The 26,202-nt window shown below is 45.5% G+C and overlaps 1 protein-coding gene across 6 annotated transcripts in view; it reads left to right on the top strand.

The window, feature by feature from the left end:
* The window catches only part of ST3GAL3 (ST3 beta-galactoside alpha-2,3-sialyltransferase 3), a 193,162-nt gene that overhangs the window by 69,815 nt on the left and 97,145 nt on the right, over positions 1–26,202 (top strand). For 5 of the 6 annotated variants that reach the window (XM_047727345.1, XM_047727349.1, XM_047727346.1 and 2 more), the window contains 2 exons: positions 4,838–4,885; positions 24,290–24,332. In XM_047727345.1, coding sequence (XP_047583301.1) covers positions 4,838–4,885; positions 24,290–24,332 — 91 coding nt within the window. The remainder of the gene's footprint in view (positions 1–4,837; positions 4,886–24,289; positions 24,333–26,202) is intronic. The other variant, XM_047727348.1, reaches the window with a different exon arrangement.

Raw genomic sequence — 26,202 nt, 5'->3', positions numbered from 1 at the left:
GGACCCTGGAATCATGACCTGAGCCGAAGGCAGAGGATTTAATCCACTGAGCCACCCAGGCGCCCCCTCTTTTTTTTTTTTTTTTTTTTTTTTTAGTTTTTTACAAATGATGATGATGATGGTATAAATAATACATGTCACTGTACAAATTCTGCAAAAACAGAGTAGAAACATAACCTGTAATTCTTTCACCCAGAGACAGCCACTGTTAGCATTTCATCTTGCTGCTTTTAGGCTCAGTTACGTTTTAGTTTGTCTTTTACTTGACTTTTAAGCCTTTCTTCTTGGTTTATGTTGAAAAGTTTAAAAAGAGATTATTTCAGGGGTGCCTGGGTGTTTCAGTCGTTAGGCGCCTGCCTGTGGCTCCGATCCTGATCCCAGGGTCCTGGGATCCAGCCCTGCATCGGGCCCCCCCGCTCAGCGGGAAGCCTACTTCTCCCTCTCCCACTCCCCCTGCTTGTGTTCCCGCTCTCGCTGTGTCTCCCTCTGTCAAATAAATAAATAAAATCTTTACAAAAGAAAAGAGATGATTTCAGGACTGCTTGAGAGTACAGAGAAGGTAAATTGCAGTTGGAATGGTCCTTGTCAACTGCAGTAAAAATTTGAGATGCTGTTTTTATTGTTGCTCGGGTGGGCAGTCAGCTAGCTGCTCAGGAAGCTGGTCCTAATCTTCCCCAGGTGGCTGCAGCCTCTAACCTAGAAGCTTCAAGGCCATTTTTTGTATTCCCCTTATGCTGATTTGTATACATGCTTTTTTTTTTCTTTTTAAAGATTTTATTTATTTATTTGACAGACAGAGCTCACAAGTAGGCAGAGAGGCAGGCAGAGAGAGAAGAGGAAGCAGGCTCCCTGCTGAGCAGAGAGCTCGATGCGGGGCTCGATGCGGGGCTCGATGCGGGGCTCGATGCGGGGCTCGATGCGGGGCTCGATGCGGGGCTCGATCCCAGGACCCTGAGATCATGACCTGAGCTGAAGGCAGAGGCTTTAACCCACTGAGCCACCCAGGCGCCCCTGTATACATGCTTTTATCTTTCTAGGAGGAGGCCACACTTGAACCCCTGACGCTTCACTGTGGAGGGAGTTAGGTTGACATAATTGAATGAGAATCTGTATGCAAAATGGATATTCCCCGCCCCCATCCCCCGCCCCAGCCCCTGAAATACCACTTAGATCACATCACCTTTGAAAGCAAGCAAGGACATTTACTTTTATTACTTTGTTGAAGAAACCTATTGAGTACTTCCTGTGTGTCAGTCACCCAGCCAGGAATCACTGCCTCAGAATGAAGACAGGTTTCTTGTCCTCAGGGAACTTGAAATGCTTAACAGAAAAAGAGGTAACCAGGTGTTATGATAAATGATATAATAATAGTCCAGTGATGTCCTAAAGAAGAGGGTGAGCAGAACTGACCAGAGGAGGTGTCAAGAGGAGGGGATGATTGGGGCACACGGGGGAGCTCGGTTGGCTAAGCGTCCTGATTCTTGATCTCTGCTCAGGTCTTGATTTCAGGGTCATAAGCTCAAGCCCCACACTGGGCTCCATACTGGGCATGGAGCCTACTTTAAAAAAAGAAAAAAGAAGAGGGGATGATTGAGTAGAATCTTAATGGAAAAGTGGGAGATTTTTGGCATGCAAACAGGCAGTGAGCACAGTATGTCCGATGAGTGAAGGCACACTGGTGTATACCCCTGGGGAAGTAGAGGTCGTCTGGCCCATCTGGAATATGAGATGTATTAAAAATGGCAAATGAGGGGGAAATGAGAGAATGAATGTCAGAGCTTGGATTCTGTCTTACAGGCTGCGGGAAGCCTCTGAAGGATTTTAATCAAAAGCAAAGCCACAGTGAGGTATACTTTTCGGAAACATCGTCAGCGGTAGAAACGGTGGTGGAATCGGGGCCACGTTGGAGGCAGGGGTGTGGTTAGGGGATGTAGAACAGCCCCAGCAAAAGTGGGTAGGCAGATGTCCAGCAAGGCAAATTTATAGAGACAGTAAGTGAATCAGTGGTTGCCTGGGGTTGGAGGTGGGAACGGGGCAGGATAAAATGGGCAGGAGGGATCTTTTCAGAGTGATGGAAATGTCAAAAAATTGCATGTGGTGATAGTTGCACAGCTCTGTAAAAAAATCCATTGTACATTTAAAATGAGTGAATTTTATAGTATGTAAATTATACCTCAATAAAGCTCCTTAAATAAAGAGAGAAAGAGGGGTTTCTCTTCTGGAAGGGCAGTAGCATTGAGAAAAGACGATGTGTGAACTGTTGATAAAGAAATAGCATTTATGGGCGCCTGGGTGGCTCAGTGGGTTAAGCGGCTGCCTTCGGCTCAGGTCATGATCTCAGAGTCCTGGGATCGAGTCCCGCATCGGGCTCTCTGCTCAGCAGGGAGCCTGCTTCCTCCTGTCTCTCTGCCTGCCTCTCTGCCTGCTTGTGATCTCTCTCTGTCAAATAAATAAATAAAATCTTAAAAAAAAAAAAAAGAAATAGCATTTATGAGAGTTTGACCTTGATTTTGTCTCACAGAGGCAGGGTGGTCATCTGTCGGGTCAGCCAAGTGGCCTTCCTGGGTTTCTGCACTTTTGTAAAAAGACCTCAGCCCTATCATCTCCTTGGTAGGTTTCAAAGCATGTAGATCTGTCCTTAACTGGCAGTACAGAGTCTGTGCTTTCTGATCCTTATCAAAAAGGACCTGTGGTCCGTTCATTTCTCTCGGCACTGTTATCCAGCAGATGGCTATCAAGTGCCAGGCATTGTGTGGGTAACGGGGCACGGGATCAAGCAGGTACAGTGTCTGCCTTCAGGGGGCTGATAGTTCAGCAGTGGGGACACACATTACTTACAGTTAACATAACTGTTGTGTTGGATTTCCTTGTACAGTAAGAAAATGACATCAACTTGAGATCCAAAGGGTAATGCTGGGGTGGCAGTGGGGCTGTAGCCCGGGGCACGGGATCAAGCAGGTACAGTGTCTGCCTTCAGGGGGCTGATAGTCCAGCAGTGGGGACACACATTACTTACAGTTAACATAACTGTTGTGTTGGATTTCCTTGTACAGTAAGAAAATGACATCAACTTGAGATCCAAAGGGTAATGCTGGGGTGGCAGTGGGGCTGTAGACCCCGGTCCCATACGCATCCAGCTGGCTTTCCTTGTTGGTGGGTGAGCCTTTTGAGTCTGGGCTACCTGGGGCTGTCTGGGGCCTTATATTATCTTGGTGTTCCGTAGAATTTCTTTTATTGAACTATACGTTGGCTTCATTTTGTACACGCTTGTGTTGGAAGAAATAGCCTTAACCACATTCACACTCACTTATTACAGAAATGCTGTGGAGGTTACAGTCTTCAACATCATACAGCGTCCCCCTCTTACTATTGGGACCCACAAGAGAAATTTCCTTCTGATGACTGTTTGCTATTTGCTTTGCTGTTTGGTCTTTTAGTCACTCTGAAGCATCCCATCCCATCGAGCTTCAGATCTCCACACATGGCGACCTCTCTGCCTGGAATGCCTCGTTCCATTCTTGTTACGTTTAACTCCTGCTTCTGTTCAGCTGTTAGTTCCAGTGTGCGTTCTTCAGGGAAGCCTTCCCTAACCAACACCCACTCCCCTTCCTAACTAGGTCCGGGTGGCTTTTTTGTTTTTTTTGTTTTTTAAATTTTTTAAGTAGGCTACACAACCAGCATGGAGCCTGGTGTAAGGCTCGAACTCACGACCCTGAGATTGAGACCTGAGATGAAATCAGGAGTCGGATGCTTCACTGACTGAGCCACCCAGGCGCCCCCCTAGGTCTGGTTCTTTCTTTTCTTTTCTTTCTTTCTTTCTTTTTTTTTTTTTTAAGATTTTATTTATTTATTTGACAGAGACACAGTAAGAGAGGGAACACAAGCAGGGGGGGTGGGAGAGGGAGAAGCAGGTTTCCCCACTGAGCAGGGAGCCCGATGCAGGGCTAGATCCCAGGACCCTGGGGCCATGTAGGTCTGGTTCTTAATGAGAATGTTCACAGCACTCTTTTTGACTTAGTCAGTTTTGAGTTGGATGCCTTGTTGTTTGGTAACTTTTTTTGTCTCCTATACTGATGGCAGGGAGATCCGTGAGGAGACTATGCTTTTTTGTTCGCTGCTTTATCTCAGAGTCACGGTATAATATCATGCCCAATCAATACTTCTTGATTGGTCGAATGAATGAATGCACTGTAGTGTAGGCACTAAATCTTGTAACTGTTCATTCTCTCCTTTCCTTTGGTGATTTGGGAGCTCGGGCCTCCTTGATTCTACCTCTGGTTCCCATGGCATGCATTTTGTGGACTAACATTCCCCTGACTATATATTTCCTTTCTTGACTTCTTCATTTTTAAGTTCCAGTGTGTACTGTAAATTCCTGTAGGCCACTTAAAGCCCTTTTGGAGAAGAAATAATAAACAATTAGGTATATGAATAAGAAAAGAAAGGGAGAAGTCAAAGGGAAATGTTAGTGCCTTTAACCAGATGCCGGAGAGTTTTCTGTTGCATTGCTTTAATTTTATTTTCATTGTAAGAAGGGGAAAAAAAAAAAGCTTGTCCCCTAATTTGGCAGGAAATGCCTCTGAAGAATTTGGGGCCTGTCTCTGCCCTGAGATGTTCTTCCTGGTAGCGGAAGGCTCGGGGCTGGGCTCAGCAGGGCCTCATGGCCCAGTTGGGGGGTTGGGCACGGACCCATGGATGCTGTCTGTGCATCTCAGTGTTCCAGTCCAGTTGACTTTCCCCTGGGGGAGGGTTTGGGCAGAGTTGGTGGGAGCTTTTTTTTTTTTTTTTTTTCCCTCTAAGAAGGAGAAAGAAATGAACTTGTCCTCTTGTGTTGCAGATTCAGTGGTTCTTTCCTTTGACTCCGCTGGACAAACACTAGGCTCAGGTACCAATCCCTCCCCCTCTATCCTTTCAGCACTCAGCACTTGGCCACATTTGAAGTGGAGCCTGGTGAGGTGGGGGGCGGGGTATCTGGGGAGGGCAATGGAATATCTCAGAACCGTGGGAAAGTCTTCAGGAGCTTTTCTGGGGACTCATGGTTTAGAAAGTGGGACTCAACATCCAGAAGACTTGGCCAGCTGCTTGAACAGCGGGCACTTGGGGGAGTGTGGGTAGATGCTCCCTCCTCATTCAGAGTGTTCCAGGTTCATATAAAGGGTGTGTGTTTTCTGAGCACATATCGTGGCCCAGAGAGCAGGGCAGAGGTCATTGAGAGGCCCCACGCTCTGGGGACGCTAGAGAAGATTGTCATCGGGGCTCTCCAACACAGTGTCAGGCCAGTGGGAGTACGGCAGCTTCCTGAGGATATGCACATCCCATTTACTGAAATACACACCTCCCCTGGGATGCGCACTTCACCGTGCACTTGTGCCAACCCACGTGCTGGCCGACAGACGCCCTCTCTTCCCCGAGTCTAAGCGCAGGACATACAGGCTGACAGACCCACTCCTTGGACACCAAATCCCTCCAGTTCAGTGGAGCTTGACTCTCCTAGGTCTGAGGCCGTCTCCCTGCTTCACACCACTGTGCTGTTGGCGGTGAGCACAAAGAGACATCACTTTGGGTCTTTGGCTTGCTGCCATTACGTTGGTGTGGGAACGTCAGGATGACCCTACTGTGTGAGAAGAGCATCTCCAGGCATCACACCTGCGTTTTTAGTCAAAGATGGTGGTTCTCGTTTTGGTGGGTGCCGCCTGTAACAGGGAGGCTTGGCTGGCATGCTGAGGGCAATGAATCCATTTCGCTGTCCTCGAATGCAGTAGATATGATCAGTGTTTCACAAAGCAGCCCTGATGTTCTGGCAGCTGTGGATGAGGGGAAAGAGTAGTTCGGAGGATGCAGTCACGGCTGCCCCTGTTTACTAAGGGCTTCCTGTGTGCTGATGCCGTGGTAGGAGCTTCAGACACATCTTGCAAGGTGGATAGTGTATCTTTGATTATAGATAAAAGAAACTGATGCTCTGAAAGGTAAAATAACCTGTCCGGGCCACTCAGATCGGTCCGCCTCTGCAGCTCGTACTATCTCCCTTGTTATCTTGCTGTCTCATGCCTCATGTGCTTGAGATGTACTCCACCTAAATGCTGAGACAAGAGAGATCACTTTAAGAGAGAGTGGACAGGGGCACCTGGGTGGCTCAGTGGGTTAAACCCTCTGCCTTCAGCTCAGGTCATGATCCCAGGGTCCTGGGATCGAGCCCCACATTGGGCTCTCTTCTGAGCAGGGAGCCTGCTTCCTCCTCTCTCTGCCTGCCTCTCTGCCTACTTGGGATCTCTGTCTGTCAAATAAATAAATAAAACCTTAAAAAAAAAAAAAAGAAACAGGTCATATAATGTGTTCAAAATATGTCATTAAAATCGGTTTTATGGTATGTTAATAAAAATTCACGTAGGATTAAGAAAAAAAAAAGAGTGGACAGAGAGAAAGTTTTTAAATAGACACAGAAGTTATGTCTACTTTTATAGGAAAAGATTGATCAATTTTATTACATCCAAGTTAAAAACTTCTCATTAATCAGAAAGACACCTTTAAGAGAGTGATAGAGGCAATCCAGGGCAGAAAAAAGATCTTTGTAACACAAACAACCAACAAGGGCCACGTTTCCAGGATGAAGAACTGCAGAAATCAATAGGAATAAAGAAACAACCTGGTATCAAAACAAGCAAAAAGGCCTAGGTAGGCACTTCACAAAAGAGGAAATCCAGATGGCGAATAAACTTATGAAAGGGTGTTTGATTGCATTTTGCATTGCAACCTGGGGAAAGGCAAATTGGGATTTCTGTGAGATCCCTCTGCACCTCTACCAAAGTGGGAAAACTGGAAAAGCTTGCTATTCCAGAGTTGGTGAGGATGTGGTAGAGTGGAAACTCTGAGCCTTTACTGGCCAGAGGGTAAGTTGGTTACAACCTTTTCACAAATGACCATGTAGTATCAAGCAAAATTCGAATAGACACATATCTCATGACCTGGCATTTCCTCTCATAGCTATATTCCCTACATAAGTGCATGCTTCTGTAGGTACCAAGATATGTGTACAAGATACATGTACAAGAAACTCTGTCATTGGATGCAGCTAAAGGCCTGGACAGGTGCATTTAGCAGCTGTTTGAGGACTCTGAGATATGAATGGCAGCAGACAGATTGGGGAAAAAGACTAGAATTAAACATGCTGCACACTGGCAATGAATTTCTCATTTTTCTACCAGTGTCCCATGTGCTAGACTGAAGCAGGGCACATCAGGGTACACAGGGAGTTTCAGAAGACCTCTAGTTAGGGCTCTCGGGCGGGAAAGGAGCTCCGAGGCTCAGGCAGAGGAGAAGTCCCAGGGGTTCTTTTCCTCTGTTCTCTTGTGCCCTAGTCACCTGGCTGTCCCACAGTAGTTGTGGTGGTGGTGGGTTCAGTGGCAGCAGTGGTCTTCAAGCCCCTAAAACTGAGAAAGGGAAACCTTCCTCTCTGATCAGAGGATGTGTAATCCCGGGAGGGCGGGGTGAAATTGGTTGCCTTTTTCTCCTCTGCCTTCCTGCTGGTTGGATTTGGATACAGTAAGATCCCAGCTTTCAGGCCAGAGAACCAAGAAGGGGAGGCCCAGTGAACTGGAAGGTACAAGGAGAAAATAGAGAGGGAAGAACTCAAAGTGGTTCCAGAAAATTACATAGGACCTTCTGGGCTAACCCCTGAGCTACGCATGTATGCTTCTGATCCTAACCAACATACCAAAGACTTTGAGAACTGATCTGAAAGATAGACCACTGCCTGAGTCCCAGACTGAACAGTGGGTGGTGCACACAGAGGTCACACATGAGTGGGTTTTGACATTCAAACCACAGTCCATGGAAGGCTGGTCAGAACTCGCCCCCTAAATCCAACCTGGTTAAGAGTCTGGTAGAAAAGAAAGGTCAACATTGCCCACTGGATTTATTTATTTAATTTAAAAAATTTTATTTATTTATATGACACAGAGAGAGAGAGCACAAGTAGGCAGAGAGGCAGGCAGAGGGTGAGGGGGAAGCAGGCTCCCTGCCGACCAGAGAGCCTGATGTGGGGCTCTACCCCAGGACCCTGAGACCAAGACCTGAGCCGAAGGCAGATGCTTAAGCCACTGAGCCACCCAGGCGCCCTTATTTACTTTTTTTTAAAGATTTATTTATTTTAGAGAAAGAGACTGCACGAACAGGGGACGGGGCCAAGGGGGAGAGAGAATCCTCAAGCAGACTCTGTTGCTAAGCACAGAGCCTGCTAAGCACAGAGCCCGACACAGGGCTCAATCCCAGGACCCTGAGATCATGACCTGAGCTGAAACCAAGAGTCAGAGACTTAAACTGACTGAGCCACCCCGGTGCCCCCTCCCCCAGGATTTAAGCAAGAGCTAAAGTTTCATTACTTCATATTCAAAATATCCAAGGTATAATTCAAAATTACTTACCATGTGAAGAACCAGTTAAATCTCAACACAGATGTTGGAATAATCTGACAATGACTTTAAAATGGCTCTTATAGGGGTGCCGGGGTGCCTCAATGGGTTAAAGCCTCTGCCTTCAGCTCAGGTCATGATCCCAGGGTCCTGGGATCAAGCCCCACATCGGGCTCTCTGCTCAGCGGGGAGCCTGCTTCCTCCTCTCTCTCTCTCTCTGCCTGCCTCTCTGCCTAATTGTGATCTCTGTCTGTCAAATAAAGAAATCTTAAAAAAAAAAATGGCTATTATAAAAATGCTCCACAAAATAAGAGCAAACAGTGTTGAAACAAAAAAGATAGAAACTGTTAGGCCCTCCCTCCACCACCAAAAAAATAAATAAATAAAATAAGAAAGAACCAAATGGAGATATAGGGGAAAAAATGCAATACTGACATTTAAAAAAACTCAACTGAATGGACTCAGGAACAAAATAGAGATGAAGAGGAAAGAATCAATGACCTTGAAAGGAAATCAATAGGAATTACCCAGTGTGAACCACAGAAGAAGAAAGAGTTAAAAAGTTGAGCAGAGCCCCAGTGATGCATGGGGCAACACCCGCTTACTGTCTCCCGTTGGAATCCTAGAAGAAGAGGAACAGTGCAGTACAGAAAAGTCACTCAAAGGAATAAGGCCTAAAACTCCCCAGATTTGGTGCCCACGTGGGGTTTATCCTGCAAATGAAAGGCTGGTTCATCATTCAAATGTCAGTCAATGTAGAGTGCCATATTTACTGTCTAAAGAAGGGAAACTACATGGCCATGTTAATTGGTGAAGAAAAAGTATTTGACAGAAATTCAGCATCTACTCCCAATTTAAAAAAACTCTCAGTGAACTTAGAAGGGAACTTCTTCAACTGGATACAAGGCATCTCCAAACAACGTACAGCAAACAGCAGGCCTCATGGTGAAAACTTGCTTTCCCTCTGAGATCTGGAACCACTCCTGCAAGTCCTAGCTGGTGCAGGAAGGCAAGAAAAAGGAACAATGAGAGCACAGATAGGAAAGGAAGGAATAAAACTGACCCTCCTCATAGGTGACATGATTGCCTGCATAGAAAATCTCAAGGAATCTACCAAAAAAACGCCTCCTAGAACTAGTAAGTGAGTTTAGTGAGATGATGCGATATAAGATCAAAGTATAAAAACTTAATTATATGTCTATATACTAGCAATGAATAATTAAAAATTAAAAAAATTTAACAGCAGCCCCTCTCCAAACTGAAATACTTACGTATAAATCTAATGGAAGGTGTGTGGGATCTGTGCATTCAGAGTGTTTCTTCTCCCACTTTTTTGGTCCCCTTCCCCCCAAGTGTTCAACCCACAGATCTGACAGCCACTTTGATTGTCGCTCTTCCTCTTTCCCTTTCTCATCTTCTCTGTCTTCTGATGTGTCCTTGTCCAGCCCTTTTCTAGCAGCTCTGTCCAAGGTACCATCTTTTCTCCCCTGGTTAAGGAAGCACCTACTGGTCTCTCTGCTCATTTGTTACCTCCTGGTCATCCATTCTCCACACGGTAGCCAGAATGATCTTTTCAGATGTAAGTCAGATCATATCTTGTTCCCACTGAAAGCTCTCCTTTGACTTCATGGTGCACTTAAAATAAAATCCCAACTCCAAGACCTACAGAGTCCGACTTGCCGGCTCCCACTCCTGTTTCTCTGGAATTATCTCACATTTATGTTTTGTCCATTTGCCCCTCACTGCCCTCAAGCCACATTGGCATTCCTACAAGTCTGTGAATAGGCCAGGTCCCTTTCTGGTCAGGGCCTCTGTGCTCAGTATCTCCTCATCCTGGAATGCTTCACTCCCACTTCCCGTGACCATCCCAGGTCTGTGTTCAGATGTCCTCCCTGCAGGAAGGCCTTCTTGGACTGCTGCACCTAAAGTAATCTGCTGTCTTGACACCCAGTACTTCTCTAGGAAGGTATGTCTTTATTTCTTCTTTGCACTCATCCTTCCTTCAAAGTATCTGCTCTTTACTTGCGTACTGTCAGTCTCCCCCAGTAGAATTTGGCCAGGGACCTTGCCTGTCTTATTCATCACTGTGTGCCTGGTACTTAGAGAACAGTAGCTGGCACGTAATAGGTGCTCAGTAAATATTTGTTGAGGAGTAGAAAAATAGAAATGGCGATGTCCATCATGCAGTGCGTACTTAAGGATTATGTAAAAAAATGGTACATCCATATGGTGGAATACTGCATAGCCATTAAAAATGATGATGTAATTTTATTTTTATCAACACAGAAAGACATGGAGGATATTTTTGAGTGAGCAAAACAGGGACAAAGAGCATGTATATTGAGGCCACGTATAAGTAAAATTATATATGCACATTCACACATGTATTTCTGGAAAGAGAGATTTCTGAGAAGATATTCACCAAAATGTTTATAGCAATTAACTTTAGATCATGGGAATTTAAAATGATTCTTAACTTCATTCTTTAAAAATCCAAAAAAAAACCCCTTATTATATAGTTAATAAATATCATGTGTTAATCCTACTGCTGGGGAAAAAGGAAAATTATATTTTTTGGAGAGAGGGACTCTGTCTTATTTTATGTAACAATTGCTTGGTGATTATTTGTCCTTATCTACCCTACGAGGTGATAAGCTCCATGAAGTTTAGGATACTGACTGCAGAGTGAGCTGTTTTTGCTATGTCTTGTCCCCACTGCTCTTTTGACAAGTTGTCTGCCAAAATTCTCCTGCAGCTTCACTCAAGATACCCTGGCATGGTCTGGACACACTTGATAGAATAGAATAGAATTCCCTGCGTGCCCTGCTCAGGGCATGGCTGTTTCCCAGGAGAGAGGGAACCAGGTGCATGACCCATTGGCTGTCACCGGCTGGGCTGGGACTCCTACCTCCCAGTGAGGTTCCACTTTCTGCTGGCCCCAGGTGTCTCATGCTGGAGAAGAGCTATGCTGTGCTGGGACAGAGGGTCCATAGTCTCATGGGACCACGACTTATCTGGAGCCTCTTGTGAGGGCTCTCCCCTCCCCCGCACCAGCATGTACCCATTTAAGATTGGATTTCAGTTTGTGAACTTCTGAGTTATTTTACTGGGTCACTTAATGTAGTCTAGGTCAGTGAATTTTTCTGTGTTTATCTTATAATACTGCTTTTCCTATTTTAGTTTGTCTTTGATGAATTGATCCTCCGATATGATTTATTTCCCTGACTTGAGATGATGTGGGAGCTATTTGCGTGTTGGCCAGCCCCTCTGGGCTATTGCTGACTCCCATGACTCATGTGGGGCATGGCTGGGGCCTTTGTCCATCACCCTGGGGCAGAGGCGTGGAAGTAATAGATAATTGCTCTCTTCCTATGTGGGTCTGCTGTTCTTATTGCCTCTGAGAGTCAGTATGGCATAATTTAAAGAAAAGCTTCAGAGTCAGACCTAGGTTGGTTCAACTGGTCTGCTTACTGGTTGGGGATCTAGAACATGTTCTCTCTGCTCTCTAAGCCTCTGACCCCTCACACATAGAATGGAGACGGTGCCTGCCCCGTGGGGCCATAAGGATTAAATAGAGAGTATAGGTGAAAGTATTGAGACAGTGTGAGTACACAGTAGGTGCTCAATAAACAGTTGTTTCCCCTCACTTTCTCCCTTCGTCTGCCGTGTCTGACAGTCCATTTGCAACTGTTGCCAACTTTCCCTTTCACCCGAGCCATGATCTATATTACTTATATTTAATATAGCTTATGACTTTTATTGGCGACTGTGCAGTGCCCTTCCTTTGGAAATGAGAGACCTCTTTTGGTTGGGATAGGTCCTCGTTCCATTTACCACTCAGCCCTTTGCACTTAGCCATTCATCACAGCTCAGAGGCTGGAGCCAAAGACAACCCCGTCAGAGAAGATCTGGCTACAGAGCTGCTTCCATAATGTGGTTGGAGTTTTCTTCCTGGTGGCCTGTCCTGCCTGGCTGGCCTGTGTGTATCCTGATACAAAGTACTGTCATTTTCCCATAGAATGACATCCGTATCTTTAGCCCATGAACTAAACTTTATATACCCTGGTAGTGTTTCTCAAACTCCTCCTCTTTGTGGGAAATGTTCTGATGTCCTCAACAGCCATTAGTTACTAAACATCTGCTTTGTGCGGATTATAGGGACAGCTGGTGGGAATTTGTGGTGGCTCTTTAGACTGAAAAAGGGAAGTGGGTCACTGGAGGCCAAAAACACCAGTAGCACAGTTGGCTCACGATGTGCACTTGTGTTCCAGAAATTCCATTCTGGGTGTCCGTGGCCTAAGGATGAGGCTAGAGTAGGATACCTTGCTTGGGGACCTTCGAGGGAGGTCTCGCTTCATTCTAGAATAGGATCTCGCTGTGTAGTGTGGTGTTCCCAGCTGTTTACACATGAGAGCAAAGGTTGAGAATGATTCTATTTGTACACCATGCTAAAATAAACAGGGGGCACTTAGGGTTATCTAATTGGGTACTGTGAGAGCATTTATAATTTTTTTTTAATATTTTATTTTTTTTTAGAGAGAGAGACACGTCGAGAGAAGGAACACAAGCAGGGAGGAGAGGGAGAAGCAGGCTTCCTGTAGAGCAGGGAGCCCAATGCAGGACTTGATCCCAGAACCCTGGGATCATGACCTAAGCTGAAGGCAGATGCTTAACGACTGAGCCACCCAGGCATCCCACATTTATGATTTTCTTTACGGAATTATGAACAAAATGAAATACAAAGTATTATGGAGTATATTAAATGTTGAATTGCTGTAAGACCCAAATAGGCATTTTCAAATTTTTAAGTGAAAAGCTCAAGCTTATTTCAGTGTTCATAATTTTTTATATCAGGGTTTATGCCTCCGAGGTGGTCAGTTTTCATGAATGTTCCATATATGCTTGAAAAGAAAGTGCATTCTCTACTCGTTGGATGTGAGGTACTCTATATCAGTTCAAATTTAGTGATTGTTCTGTTCAGGTCTTCTGAATTCTCATGGATTCTGTGAGCCTGGTTTTTCAGTGGTTCTTGTGTTTCCCATTGTGATGACAGAAGACTTATATATTTCTCCTTGTAATTTCGTTAATTTTGCCTTAAAGAGAGAGAGGGTTCATCGCTAGGTGCATGCACACTTTAGTGCGTAACCTCCTTTTGTTTATGTCCAGTGTCTGAGCCTCCTAGGAGTTTGCATGAGCTCAGAACACCAACGTGGTCCTTTGGAACGGCAGTGGAAGAGTTAATGGTTAATTTCAAAGACCGTTGCACTCCTTCATGTGTCTGACGTGGTGCAGGTGCGGGAGGAGAAAAGCAGAGATTTGCATTATCCATGCCACTTCCCACCTGGAGCCAGGCAGCGGACACACATGTGCTCCTTGGTCAGGGATTTTTATAATACTGAGCTTTGCAGCTTGGCTAAGGCAGGAAACCCAAACCACCAGACTAAACATCTCTCCTTCACTGCATGGCTGTGGGCTTGCTGCTTTGACACCTGAGGAGAGAGCACCTTCAGGCCCTGGGGGCACTGTCTATGCACATTGGCCTGCGCAGTGCCCGCTGACTTGCAAGTCCCAGAGTCTTGTGTACTTATGACAGACTCGACATCCATGGGCTGCTGGTGAGACCCAGGCTTTAACGCCAGCTTCCCCAGCTGCAGGTTGATCCTGAAGAGTTGGTACACTCAAAATAGCATTTCTCTTGTCTAAGCGGCATTCGCATGCAGCTTCAAAAAACACATTTGTATAGAGTAAGATGCTCTGGGCTCTGCAGCCTTGCCCAAACCCGACAGTAAGGAACTTTGCTCCTGTGTCACAGAGCATTATGTCTCTGCCTCCCTGATTGCTTTCTGTTCTAGTTTACATTTCCTAAAGATCAGACTTCAGCTTTCCTGCTAGTCTGGGAGCTCCATGAGGAACAGGGCACAGATCAGTCCACCAGTTCCCAGCTTCTGACTCTCAGAGCACAGATTTGGTCAGGTCAGATCCCTGGCTGCGCTGGAAATGGGGTAGTCACTCGGGAGCCTCAGGAAGTCTTTGTGGAGAAAGTTGAGTTTTTGGCTTTTACAAATGACACGGGGGAATTGCCTGGGCAAATGTGGAGTCCTCAGAAGGAAACCCCAAAGTAAAAGTCAGAAACTGAAATGGGGGAAGAGTGCCTAAGAAGAGCCAGGGCAGGCTCTGTGTGGGCAGGTGACTGTGACATAATTGTCTGGGTGCGCTGGGAGTGCTGTGAAAGGGGGTGGGGCTGGTGACAGGGAGCTGCAGCTGCTGGCGGCATCATGGGTGCACAGTTCCTGTTGCCCCCTGCAGCAGGGGGTGGAGGGAGACAAAGAATCCAGGTCTTAGGGCTACTCATTAGGCTCTCTTGGTCATCTGGTCACTCCATTCATTCTTCCATCTGTTTAGCAAGTTGATGGAATACCAGCCTCTATGCCAGACCCTATACAAGATACATTGAGTTAGGATTGTTTAACGGCAAGCAACAGAAATGGAATCTGGCTACCTTAAAGGAAAAAGGAATTTGCTGGAAGGTCACATGTACCCATAGAACCCAATTAAAGGTCAAGCAGCTGGTCCTCGGAAAGGACATGAAGGGCAATGCCAGGAATCTAGATTACAACGTACGGTCCATGTCTTCAGCACCCTGTTTAAGAGAGAAAGAGACCAACTTACTAACCTAGCTTTTGTCAAGTGCCTCCACTCTGGGCAGGCAAATCCTGTTTACAGTCTCACCACTCGCCTACAGAAGAGAAGGGCAGTTCCTTCAAAGAAATTCAAGGGGCTTGTTTCCAAAAGAAGACAGAAGTGCCATGAGGACAAATGATTGTTAGCGCTCTAACAGTGTGTTAGAGGAGCCTGAGAGAGGGGTCACAACCTAGGCACGAGGGTTAGTGAATGCTCTTCTTCTTTTTTTTTTTTTTAAAGATTTTATTTATTTATTTGACAGAGAACACAAGTAGGCAGAGAGGCAGGCAGAGAGAGAGAGAGAGAGAGAGAAGCAGGCTCTGCACTGAGCAGAGAGCCCGATGCAGGGCTCAATCCCAGGACCCTGGGATCATGGCCTGAGCCGAAGGCAGAGGCTTTAACCCACTGAGCCACCCAGGCGCCCCTAGCGAATGCTCTTCTGAGAGTACATTTGAACTAGGGTCTAAAGGATAAGTGGGAATTAAGCCAAGTAAAGAGGTGAGGACACATTTCAGATTGAAGAACACTTCTTCTAAGAAAAAGTCTTATGTTGAGACAGCTCATGGTTTTATTATTATTATTATTATTATTATTATTATTATTATTCAAGGAACTGAATGAAGGCTGGAATGGCCAGAGCAGAGAGCACAGTGGGGAGGATAGTGCAAGATGGAGATAGAAGGGTAGGTAAAGGCCGAGCCACAAAAGTCCTTGTGGCACTACCAAAATACCTGTTAGATTTTGCTTTGACAACTGTATCTCGAAGGATGAGTGTGTTTGCCAAGTCAGCAGGATGAGTGAAAGCACTGCAGATAGAGGAAACATTGTCTGCAGTAGCTCTCAGGCGAAAAGGCCGCCCAAAGGGGAGTGGCAGAAGGTGAGGCCAGGAGGACAGGTACAGACAGAGGAAGAGCTTGCCACACGGCCTAAGCAACAGTGCCGATCCAGCAAAAGCAGTGACCACGGTGCAGGGAGAAGGATCTGTATTTAGAAATGAGAGAGGATACACCAAACATGTCTTTCTTGGAGGACTGAATGGTAAACAAACAAAACAAAACAAAACAAAAAAAATAGGACTGGGGGACAGGGTGCAGTTAAGTCTGATTTGCAGCGTTTTGAGTTTGAGGTGACTGTGGGTCACTTAGGAGCAATGTGTAGGGAATAACCAATGTGGGAAGGGGTTGGGAATAAGGCTTAAAAGCATGTATAAAGGCCTAGAGATGGTAAAGATACTTTGGAGGAAAATAAAGTAGCTCAACCTGGCCAGAGCATAGCATTTGGCAGGGGCAGAGTGGGGGTGATGCAGGGACTCCAAAAGTTAGGTTGGAATGGTTGCTGTAGGTCAGATCCTGAAGGGCCTTATGAACCAAGAGACTGGGATTCATTCTTAGAACAATAGAGGGCATTCAGAGGTTTTAAGCAGAGTTATTTTATTTATTTTTTATTTTTATTTATTTTTAAAATGTTTTTTTAAAAGATTTTATTTATTTATTTGAGAGAGAGCATGAGAGGAGAGAGGTCAGCGGGAGAAGCAGACTCCCTGCCGAGCAGGGAGCCCAATGTGGGACTCGATCCTGGGACTCGAGGACCATGACCTGAGCCGAAGGCAGTCGCTTAACCAACTGAGCCACCCAGGCGTCCCTATTTTTATTTTTTTAAAAGATTTTTTAATTTACTTATTGACAGTGAGAAAGAGAAATCATAAGTAGGCAGAGAGGCGGGCAGAGAGGGGAAAGCAGGCTTCCTAGTGAGCAGAGAGCCCGATGCGGGGCTCGATCCCAGGACCCTGAGATCATGACCTGAGCTGAAGGCAGAGGCTTAACCTGCTGAGCGACCCAGGTGCCTCTTTTTTTTTTTTTTTTTTTTTTAATTTTATTTATTTGACAGCACAAGGAGGGAGAGCTGCAGAGGGAGCGAGAAAGGCAGGCCCCCCACTGAGCAGGGAACCTGACATGGGCCTCGATCCCAGGACCCTGGGACCATGACCTGAGCTGAAGGCAGACACTTAACTGATTGAGCTGCCCAGGTGCCCCTTAAGCATAGTGGCTCAGTCAGTTAAGTGTCTGACATATGACATAACCATATTTGTCATGTAGAAAGATAGCTCTGGTCACATCAAGAAGAATCTGTTAGAGAGGGACAAGACAGGAGGCAGGTAATCCAAATGAGAGGTGAACCTGGCTTCTTAGTCAAGTATAGTAAAAATGGACAAAAGTAAGTGGATTTGAGATCCATTTAGAAGATGAAATTTAAAAAAAAAATGGTAATTCATGCACTGCAAGGTTTATAGCAGCATTATCCACAACAGCCAAATTATGGAAATAGCCCAAGTGTCCATTGACAGATGAATGGATAAAGAAGATGTGGTATATATACAATGGAATATTACTCAGCCATAAAAAGGAGGAAAGCTTGCCATTTGCAAGGACGTGGATAGAGCTAGAGAGTGTTGTGGAAAGTGAAACAAGTCAGAAAAGAACAAATACCATATGATTTCATTTATTTGTGGAATTTAAGAAGCAAAACAAATGAGCCAAGGGGAAAAAAGAAAAAGGCAAACCAAGAAACAGACTCTTAACTATAGAGAACAAACTGGTTATCAGACATGAGGTGGGGGGAAATAGGTGATGGGGATTAAGGAGTGCACTTGTGATGAGCACTGGGTATTGTATGGAAGTGTTGAATTGCTATATTGTATACCTGAAATTAATATTACATCACACTGTATGTTAACTAACTGGAATTTAAATTAAAACTTCATTATTTTAAAGATTTTATTTATTTATTTGGGAGAGCACGAATGAGGTGAGAGAAAGTACAAGCCAGGCTGTGGAGAGGCAGAAGCAGATTCCCCGCTGAGTAGGGAGCCCAACGTGGGGTTCGTTCCCAGGACCCTGGGATCATGACCTGAGCTGAAGGCAGACACTTATCAGAGTGAGGCATCCTTAAAGAAAAACTTAAAAAAAAAAAAAAAAAAAAAAGGACACGGTAATTAAATAGAAGGAAATAGGAATCAAGGAATTCTTTCAGGTTTCAAGCTCGGCAGCTGGGTAAATAGTGGTACCATTCATTAAGGCAGAGACTTCAGGAGAAGAACCAGGTTCTGCACGTGTGAGAATGGTAAAAGAGAACTCTGTATGGGGCAGCCTGAATTTCAGGTGTCTGTAGGAAGCGGATATGTCCAGCAGACAGCTGGATATACAAGTCTGGATCTCAGGAGAGGAAAATCTCAGACTGAAGACTGAGACTAAAATCCACTTTGCCTCTCATCTTAACCTTACAAAGCTTAAAAGCAAACCTCGAAAGGATCAAACTTTCTAAGTAATTTAACTGCATCTCAAAAATAAATAAGGAATGCACAAATATCCTGCACCCAACAAAGTAAAGTTCACATAGCTGGCATCCCATCAAGAATGACCAGGCTCACCTGCTCACCTGAAACTAATACAACACTGTATGTTAACTATACTGGAGTTAAAATTAAAAACTTATGGGTGCCTGGCTGGCTCAGTCTCTGGAGCATGTGACTCTTGATCTCGGGGTTGTGAGTTTGAGCCCCACGTTAGGTAGAGATTGCCTTTTAAAAATCCTTAAAAAAATTTGGGGCGCCTGGGTGGCTCAGTGGGTTAAAGCCTCTGCCTTCGGCTCGGGTCATGATCCCAGGGTCCTGGGATCGAGCCCCGCATCGGGCTCTCTGCTCCTCAGGGAGCCTGCTTCCTCCTCTCTCTCTGCCTGCCTCTCTGCCTACTTCTGATCTCTCTCTGTCAAATAAATAAAATCTTTGAAAAAAAAAATAAAATAAAAATAAAAATAAAAATCCTTAAAAAAATTAAATTAAAAACTTAAAAGATGTTTTATATATAATGACCAGGTAATTCAGAAAAGCATGAAAATAATCCATAAAAAAGAGAAAAAACAGTCAATAGAAATAGGCCTAGTGATAACAAGTGATAGAATTAGTAGGCAGAGACATTTGAAACATATACTGTATCTTTAAGAAGATAGAAGAAAACATGAGAATATTAAGGAAAGACATTTAAGATATAAAAAAAGAAATTTAGAGGTAAAAAATAGCGTTTGTGATGAAAACTGTACCAAACCAATAAATAGTCAATTAGATACTGCAGAAAATAAGAGTGGTGAACTATAAGATACTTTAATAGGAATTATCTAGAATAAGTACAGAGTTCAAAATTACTGGGAAAAAAAATGAACAGAGCACTTCAGTGAGTGGTAGAACGTCAGGCAGCCTAATACTTGTATTATTGGAACTCCCCTGAAGAGAGGGGAGAGCAGAAAAAATTTTGAAGAAATAATGGCTAGAAGATTTTCACATTTGATTAATACAGATCCAAGAAGCTCCGTGAACCCCAGACCCAGGAAAGGTGATGAAAACTGCACCACAGCACATCATGAGTACTCCCCCTCATGGCTCCAGGAAGCTGGCAAAGTGAGGTCTCACACGGCAGAGCCAGGCTTCAGGTCTACCGGAAGGTGGAGGGAGGTGAGCCAGAGGGCAACATGAGAAAGATTTTAAAAGGAGATTGGTGCGGGAAGAAAAAAATCCCACAGCAGCATGAGGATGAGAGGAAAAAAGTCCACTGCCCATTGTAACAGTGGCCTATTTGACGTAGTCTGTGGCCATACCTGTTGTTCCCCCAGAGGTTAAGCTAGCTCTCAGTTTTCCAAAGACTTCCTACTGTTCCTGAGAGCCTGCATTTGTCCGGGACAGCACATTCCTTCTTCTGGAAAATGCTCCTAACCACATGTGTGCTATGGGAATCATGATTCTTTTATAACCCTTGTCTCCTGTCACTGTGATGAGAGCAGGTGTGAGGAACGGATGCACACCAGGCCACTCCTGGACCTTCGCTGGGAGTTTCGCCATTAGGAGCAGAAAGACCGAGTCTCTGTCTGTTTTCAGAGGCAAAGCTGAAGATGTGTTTCTGAAAGTTGCTGGCAGCATGTTTTCTGACAGGAAGGAAGCCGGTCAGGAAGAGTAATGGCTGAGGGAGGCCCAGTGGTGTTCCAGTCAACTTTCCATGGTCCCTGAAGCCCTCTGCACCCTGGTCCTTTCCACAGTTCAGTTGTGTGAACCATTAAATTGCCCTTTTTGCCTGAATTAGTACAACCAGTGTATTGAACATTCAAGACACATCAGGGAGTAATCAAAGCTGACTTTATTTTGTCTCCCTGTGTCCCCTTAAAATGTTTTCAGTGTGGGAGGTCCAGAGAAATTTTTTGATACCTCTGAGGTGATAAAAATCCCATGGTCACATTGAGTCACAATTCCAAAATTAGAGTATCCAGCCTTATGTAAGAGCCATAGCTTTCAATTCATTCAAAGCTACAGTGACTTCCCCTCCCTGCCCTCAGGGCTTCCTACCAGCAGGTGTCTGACCCTGGGAAGGCGATGTGCCTTGCTTGGCCTTCTCCTCCCACTCCTCCCCAGATGCTGGCTGCCGCTTCTGACCTCTTTGGAATCTTTGGAATCGCTGGGGAAGGGAGAGAGAGAATGGGAACAGAAAAGACACAAGATCCTGTTAACACTCTCTCAGCTGCTGAGTGTTTAAAGCTAACGTTTGGGGCGCCTGGGTGGCTCAGTGGCTTAAAGTCTGCCTTCGGCTCAGGTCATGATCCCAGGGTCCTGGGATCGAGCCCCACATCGGGCTCTCTGCTCACCAGGGAGTCCGCTTCCTCCTCTCTCTCTGCCTGCCTCTCTGCCTACTTGTGATCTCTATTTGTCAAATAAATAAATAAAACTAAAAAGAAAAAAAGCTAATGTTTGTGGGGTGCTCTGATAGGCATTTTAGAGACCTTCCTCCAACGAGGAACCTCTGCTTTGCAGTTCCCCTGAGAGGGGCAATGTGCCCACCAGAGCCTCGTCACTCCTTCTGCAGCTCCTGGACTTGGTGTCTGCCCCACTGCTCTCTGCGGCAGCCCTGGCCACCCTCCAGACAGGTGTTTTGGAAGGGACCCCAAACAAACCCACACCAGCTCATTCACACATCCTTTTCTGCAACAAATCCTGGGAGCACTGGCCAGTTCTAACGCACCTCTCCTTTGCATCCAGCCCACCTTGTGTCCTTTACACCGGTCAGGTGGAAGTCAGGCACCCGAAGTCCACCATGTTCCCCACTCTTGAAGGGTCAAAGTGAAGCCTCTCTCACCAGGTGTGAGGGAGAGACGAGTACTGCCCATCCTGCCCCTTCAGTGAGATGGAGTCCCTAGCACAGCTCTCTCCAGGGAAGCAGTTCAAATTCTCCCTCCTTAATTGCTCATAGCTGGTTACTTTTATATTTGGTGGAGGGAGGGCCTTTCGAATTATGTGGCAAGCTCTCAGATATTTTTTATAGCTCAGTCTAGAACCTCACTTTAGTGTCTGAAGTGTTTCATCCCACAGGCTTGGCTGAAATACTTTTTTTTTTTTTTTTTTTTTTTTTTAGAGAGCTCAAGCGAGTGAGCAAGCAATGGGGCGAGGGTTGGGTGGCGCAGGGGGAGACTGAGAATCCTAAGCAGCCTCCAGGCCCAGTGCAGAGCCTGACTCGGAGCTGGATCTCACGACCCTGAGTTCGCAACCCAAGCCGAAGTCCAGGGTCGGATGCCTCACAGACTGAGCCACCCAGGCACCCCTGAAATACTCTTTTTAGCGTGCTATTAGATTATTGATTTGGATACATGACCGTCTTGACCAAATAGTCCCGGTAATAACAGTCAGCAGACACTTAGGGACCATCGACTGGGTGCAGCCACAAAAGAGAAATGTCTCCAGTCCTCTTGGGCTGCCGGCCTAGGACAGAGTTTATAGACAGAGAGCCCACTGGCTGAGTCCTGCCTGGGGACATATTTTGGGTAATCCTCCTACTAATCTTTAAATTTTCCTTGAATGTACTATTAATAGTTACACATTGAAAAGGTTTACCTTTAAAGAACCAGATTCTTGGCTTTAAAAAAAAAAAAATCAGAGCATGGCAATGCTCGGTCTGCATCACTGGCTGCCTTTGTTATCTGGCGCTGGCGGAGACCCCCCTCCTTCAGCAAAGCATGGAGTCTCCAGATGGGCTCCACTCCCTCTTGGCTCTGTGACCCGAAGGCAATGTCAATTGCCATTTATCACTGTTGGGCTCACACAGTTACCTTTCCTTAAATTACAGAGTAAAATGAAATATCTCTGGTACTCAGAGCAAGAGCAAAGACAACAGTCCAGGAGAGCCACGAAGGGAATTTCTTTAGAAACACAAAGTTTTCTAATCTATTTAATATGCAGTTAGCATGTGTATGTGGGAAACCAAACTTAAGACACCACTGGAAAATAATCTGTAGACATTATGGCTACTGTACAAAAATGCACAGTGAGAAAAAGACATTTCGACAGGATGGATTTGTTTTCAGTGCAGCTAAAATCAGTAGTATGAGTTACTATGGGAGAGTATCACATTCCCCCTCCTTCCCTCGTTTGTGTTATGTTCTTACTTGGCCCTGACATCTGAGTTTGCAATGAGGGGAAAACATTCTCTGGTGTCTGGAAGGAACCAGCCAAAGCATGGATTCATTGTATGTCCAGGGAAGTCTTAGCTTGGGCCTGAGGAGCTGTAGCAGGCTGGTTGCCCCAAGGTTATGACCACATGGGGAGAAGCAATAGGTGTGGGCACATTAATGAGCTTTTCTTTATCTTTTTCTTTTTTTTTTAAATGGAATGACGAATAGTCTTGCTGGAAGAGTATTAACCTTCGAAACTAACCCTTTTTGCAAATTTTGTTCTCAGTTTATTTTTAAAATTGAAGCTTTTTTTTTTCCTTGCTGACTTTTATAGATTCCTGATATATTAAGCAGTCTCCCATCCACTTATCTGAGTTAGAGCAAAAGCAGAATTATTTTGAGGAAAGGCTTTGACTGCCCGAGTGTATTCTCCTGGGAGGCCAGCTTCTGTTGGGCTGTGTGTCCTAGTTGGTATCTTCAATTTCAAGAAGAGGAATTACTTTTATGCTTAAGAAAGAGTTCTTTAAAAAAAAAAAAAGAAAGAAAGAAAGAAAGAGTTCAAATCCGGGCCTTACTTGGCCTTGCAGAATGGCTCCTTCAAGGTACTTGTCAGTATGTGTAACTTCCTTCTCTTGGCCCTTCTTTGCTTATTGAAGACAGAGTTCCTCCAAAGCCTTGCCTCATGGTCTTTTTCATTTAGTTGTTTGGTCTCGGTATTCTCTTTTATCCTCAGGTGAAGCCAGGCCAACTGAGAGCTGCATTCATAGGCTGCCTTATTTTGATGTAGCCACTCTACACACACACACACACACACATTGAACAAAGGTACAAGAAATCACTTTACGGCACTTCTCAAGTCTTCGTAGCATGAATGGCTGTGATTCTCCTGGTTTATTTTATGAACACTATAAACCATTTTATCAGTGCTTTGCACTTAGCTTTTGCTAATGTTGAAGAAATCTTGGGGCGGGGTAAATCTGTAACCTTCCTCCAGCGAGCACATAGGACCTTATAGGTCATCCGGTTTTGGTATTCTTGTCCTGGTTGTATTTTGTTATTTTTCTTATGCTTATTTTCCCCTTCAGTCCCAGATATCTTCTTTTTAAAAATCTTGTACTTCCTGCAACTTTGTAAAACTACTTCAACTTCATTTTACAATGAGGGAAGATGTAAAGAACTTAAACTGTCCAGGATTTATCAGTTGTCATAGACATCTTACAACTTATTTTTAGATTTCATTTTCAGTTCCCTAATATTTATGTAACTAGATCTGTCAGGTCTTTGTGGCTGTCATGAAGAGGCTGGGTTCATTGCCACGGATTCGAAGACCCCTTGGCTATGGAGTGAAGATGTAGTGAACACGACTACTTCAGCAAAAATTAAGATTTGAGCTTAGAGGAAGCAGAGATTGCTTCTGGCCCTGTTACTTCTCCGGGGGTCCGGTTTTGTGGTTTAAGTAAATTTCAGTCAAGTACCACATTTAAACAGGAAGGCTATTACATGCCAGCATAGGACTGTTGGCCTAGAGGGTCTGGGAAGCACCTGGCATTGAACCTGGTCCTTCATAAAACAGGTGTTCAGCAGTTCTCTGACATAAATTTAGTCGTGACTTATGTGTTTGGCTCTGTTCCTTGAGCAGTTGTCTGTCCCATGGTCTGTGTCTGGGAAATGCAATCAGCAGTGGCTTGACTCCAGTGACATTTTCTGCTTTTCTTTTTCAGAGTATGATCGGTTGGGTTTCCTCCTGAAGCTGGACTCCAAGCTGTGAGTAGAATGCAAAAGCGCCTTAACTCTGTGGTAGAGATGTCTGTGGGGGCTGGGGTCCAACTTCAAAGGGTCACGTGCTCTGCCCTGGGTCTGTTGCGGGACTCCCTGGGGCCTCTGGCCTCAGTCTGCCAGCAGACTCTTGGAGCATGTACCACTTGCGGGGGCCCAGAGAGGATGGGATTGTGGGTGCAAACATAAGGCCTGAGACTTGGCTGGCACGAACAGCTCCTGCCAGGTTCGGGGGACAAGGAGTCCCCCGGGAAGGCTTCTGCTACAGAGCAAAGGATGGTTGAGTATGGTTGAGTTGCAGCAGGAAGCAGTGACCAGGCAAAGATGTCCTGCAGCCTGGCGTGCAAAGCCTTCTGTGATCAGACCCCCTCCCCCGCAGTAGCTCCTATCCCTCTGCAGGCAAACCCTCCATTCCCCTCCACCTCGGCTTATGCTTGTTATCTGTGCCTGCGCTGCCCTTTCCTTGCTGCCCACCTCGGAAAACTCAAAGACCGCCTCTTCCCTACACAAAATTCATGATCTCTTCCATGATGCTTCCTCTGTCACCAGTGATCTCATCATACTATAATTAACTGTGTGATAATTGTCAATTTATCAAGAGCACGGGCTTGGTGCCAGGCTCACTTGGTTGGAATCCCGGATTGCCATTTCCTCTCTTTGTCATTTGGGGCAAACTCCTGAGCCAGTTTGAGCCTCAGTTCCATCTGTAAGATGAGGACACCAATATGCCTACCTCCCAGCGTTATGGTAAGGATTTAATGGAAATGATTAATTCGTACGGATTTTCAACTACAGAGTATCTAATCCTCTGTTCTGGCCTTCTTGGTCTCCCTAGCACCTAACCAGGGCTGGCGTGTTTGTGAGGTGCTGGATAAACCCGGGCCGTGGCTGCATGGATGGATGCATGAAGGACAGGTGGATGACCGCGCACTTCCCCCTTAGGCTGGGATGCCTCGAGATGGGGCTGCAGCCATTCTGTGTGTCCGTGCCCTGCATGGCTCCTCGCGCCTGGCTGGTTTGCAGTAAATGGTTGCAAAACCACCTGTGGCTCCTTTCGGTTATCCGTCATCTTTGTGCACCCATGGCCCTTGTTCCGTCCCAGATGGATGTGGAAGATGGGAATTGTGTCTCCTTCCTTTCCTCCCTTGCATGAGCCCTTGACCATAGCTGCTTGTGATGGTGATGACTGCACCTACACACAAGACATCGAATCCGGGGCTCTCCAGCTTTCCCACTGAATTGTCCAGCCTCTAGGCCTGTTTCATGGTTGTCTGGCTTTGTGGTTCTTGTACCTCGTACTGTGAGTTCAGGCGTCGTAATTCTCCCAGCTTTTACACATCACGGAGGCAGCCCCAAGGGAAGGATGGTCTGCTCTTTACACCAGGTGAGCAGAGAGATGTCAGCCACATGTTAACATCTGGGGAATGGGGCCCAGTCATGCTAGAAAGCCACAGGCTACCCCCTAAGAAAAGTTCTTAATTTAGTGCTCTGGGCGAAAAAGAAATCAAGCATAAGCTGTAAACAAGTGAAATGCCACCAGAATGGAAGAGATGTAGTGATTTACCAAGTCAGAACACATTGATGAACAAAAGGCATGTTTCCTAGGACGTATTAACTATAGTTTTGAAACTGTCTCCAGCAGCATGAGGAGGGGAATTAGGAGGACAGTCCTGTCGCTGCTGAGCTGGCTAGTACATGGTGGGCTGTTGTGCGGCTCTCTGTTGCCCACCAGGCCAGGCCAATGAACCATTTGAGTCAACTTGCTCTTTAGCCTAGGGAATAACTCACAAGTTAAGGTACAAGCTAGAACATTTCTGCCTCTGATTGCAAAGACCTCCAGTCCAGTGCTTATCTTCAG

This window comes from Lutra lutra, chromosome 4, assembly GCF_902655055.1.
Source record: "Lutra lutra chromosome 4, mLutLut1.2, whole genome shotgun sequence".
NCBI classification, from domain to species: domain Eukaryota; kingdom Metazoa; phylum Chordata; class Mammalia; order Carnivora; family Mustelidae; genus Lutra; species Lutra lutra.
This window is presented reverse-complemented; position numbering and strand designations above follow the sequence as displayed.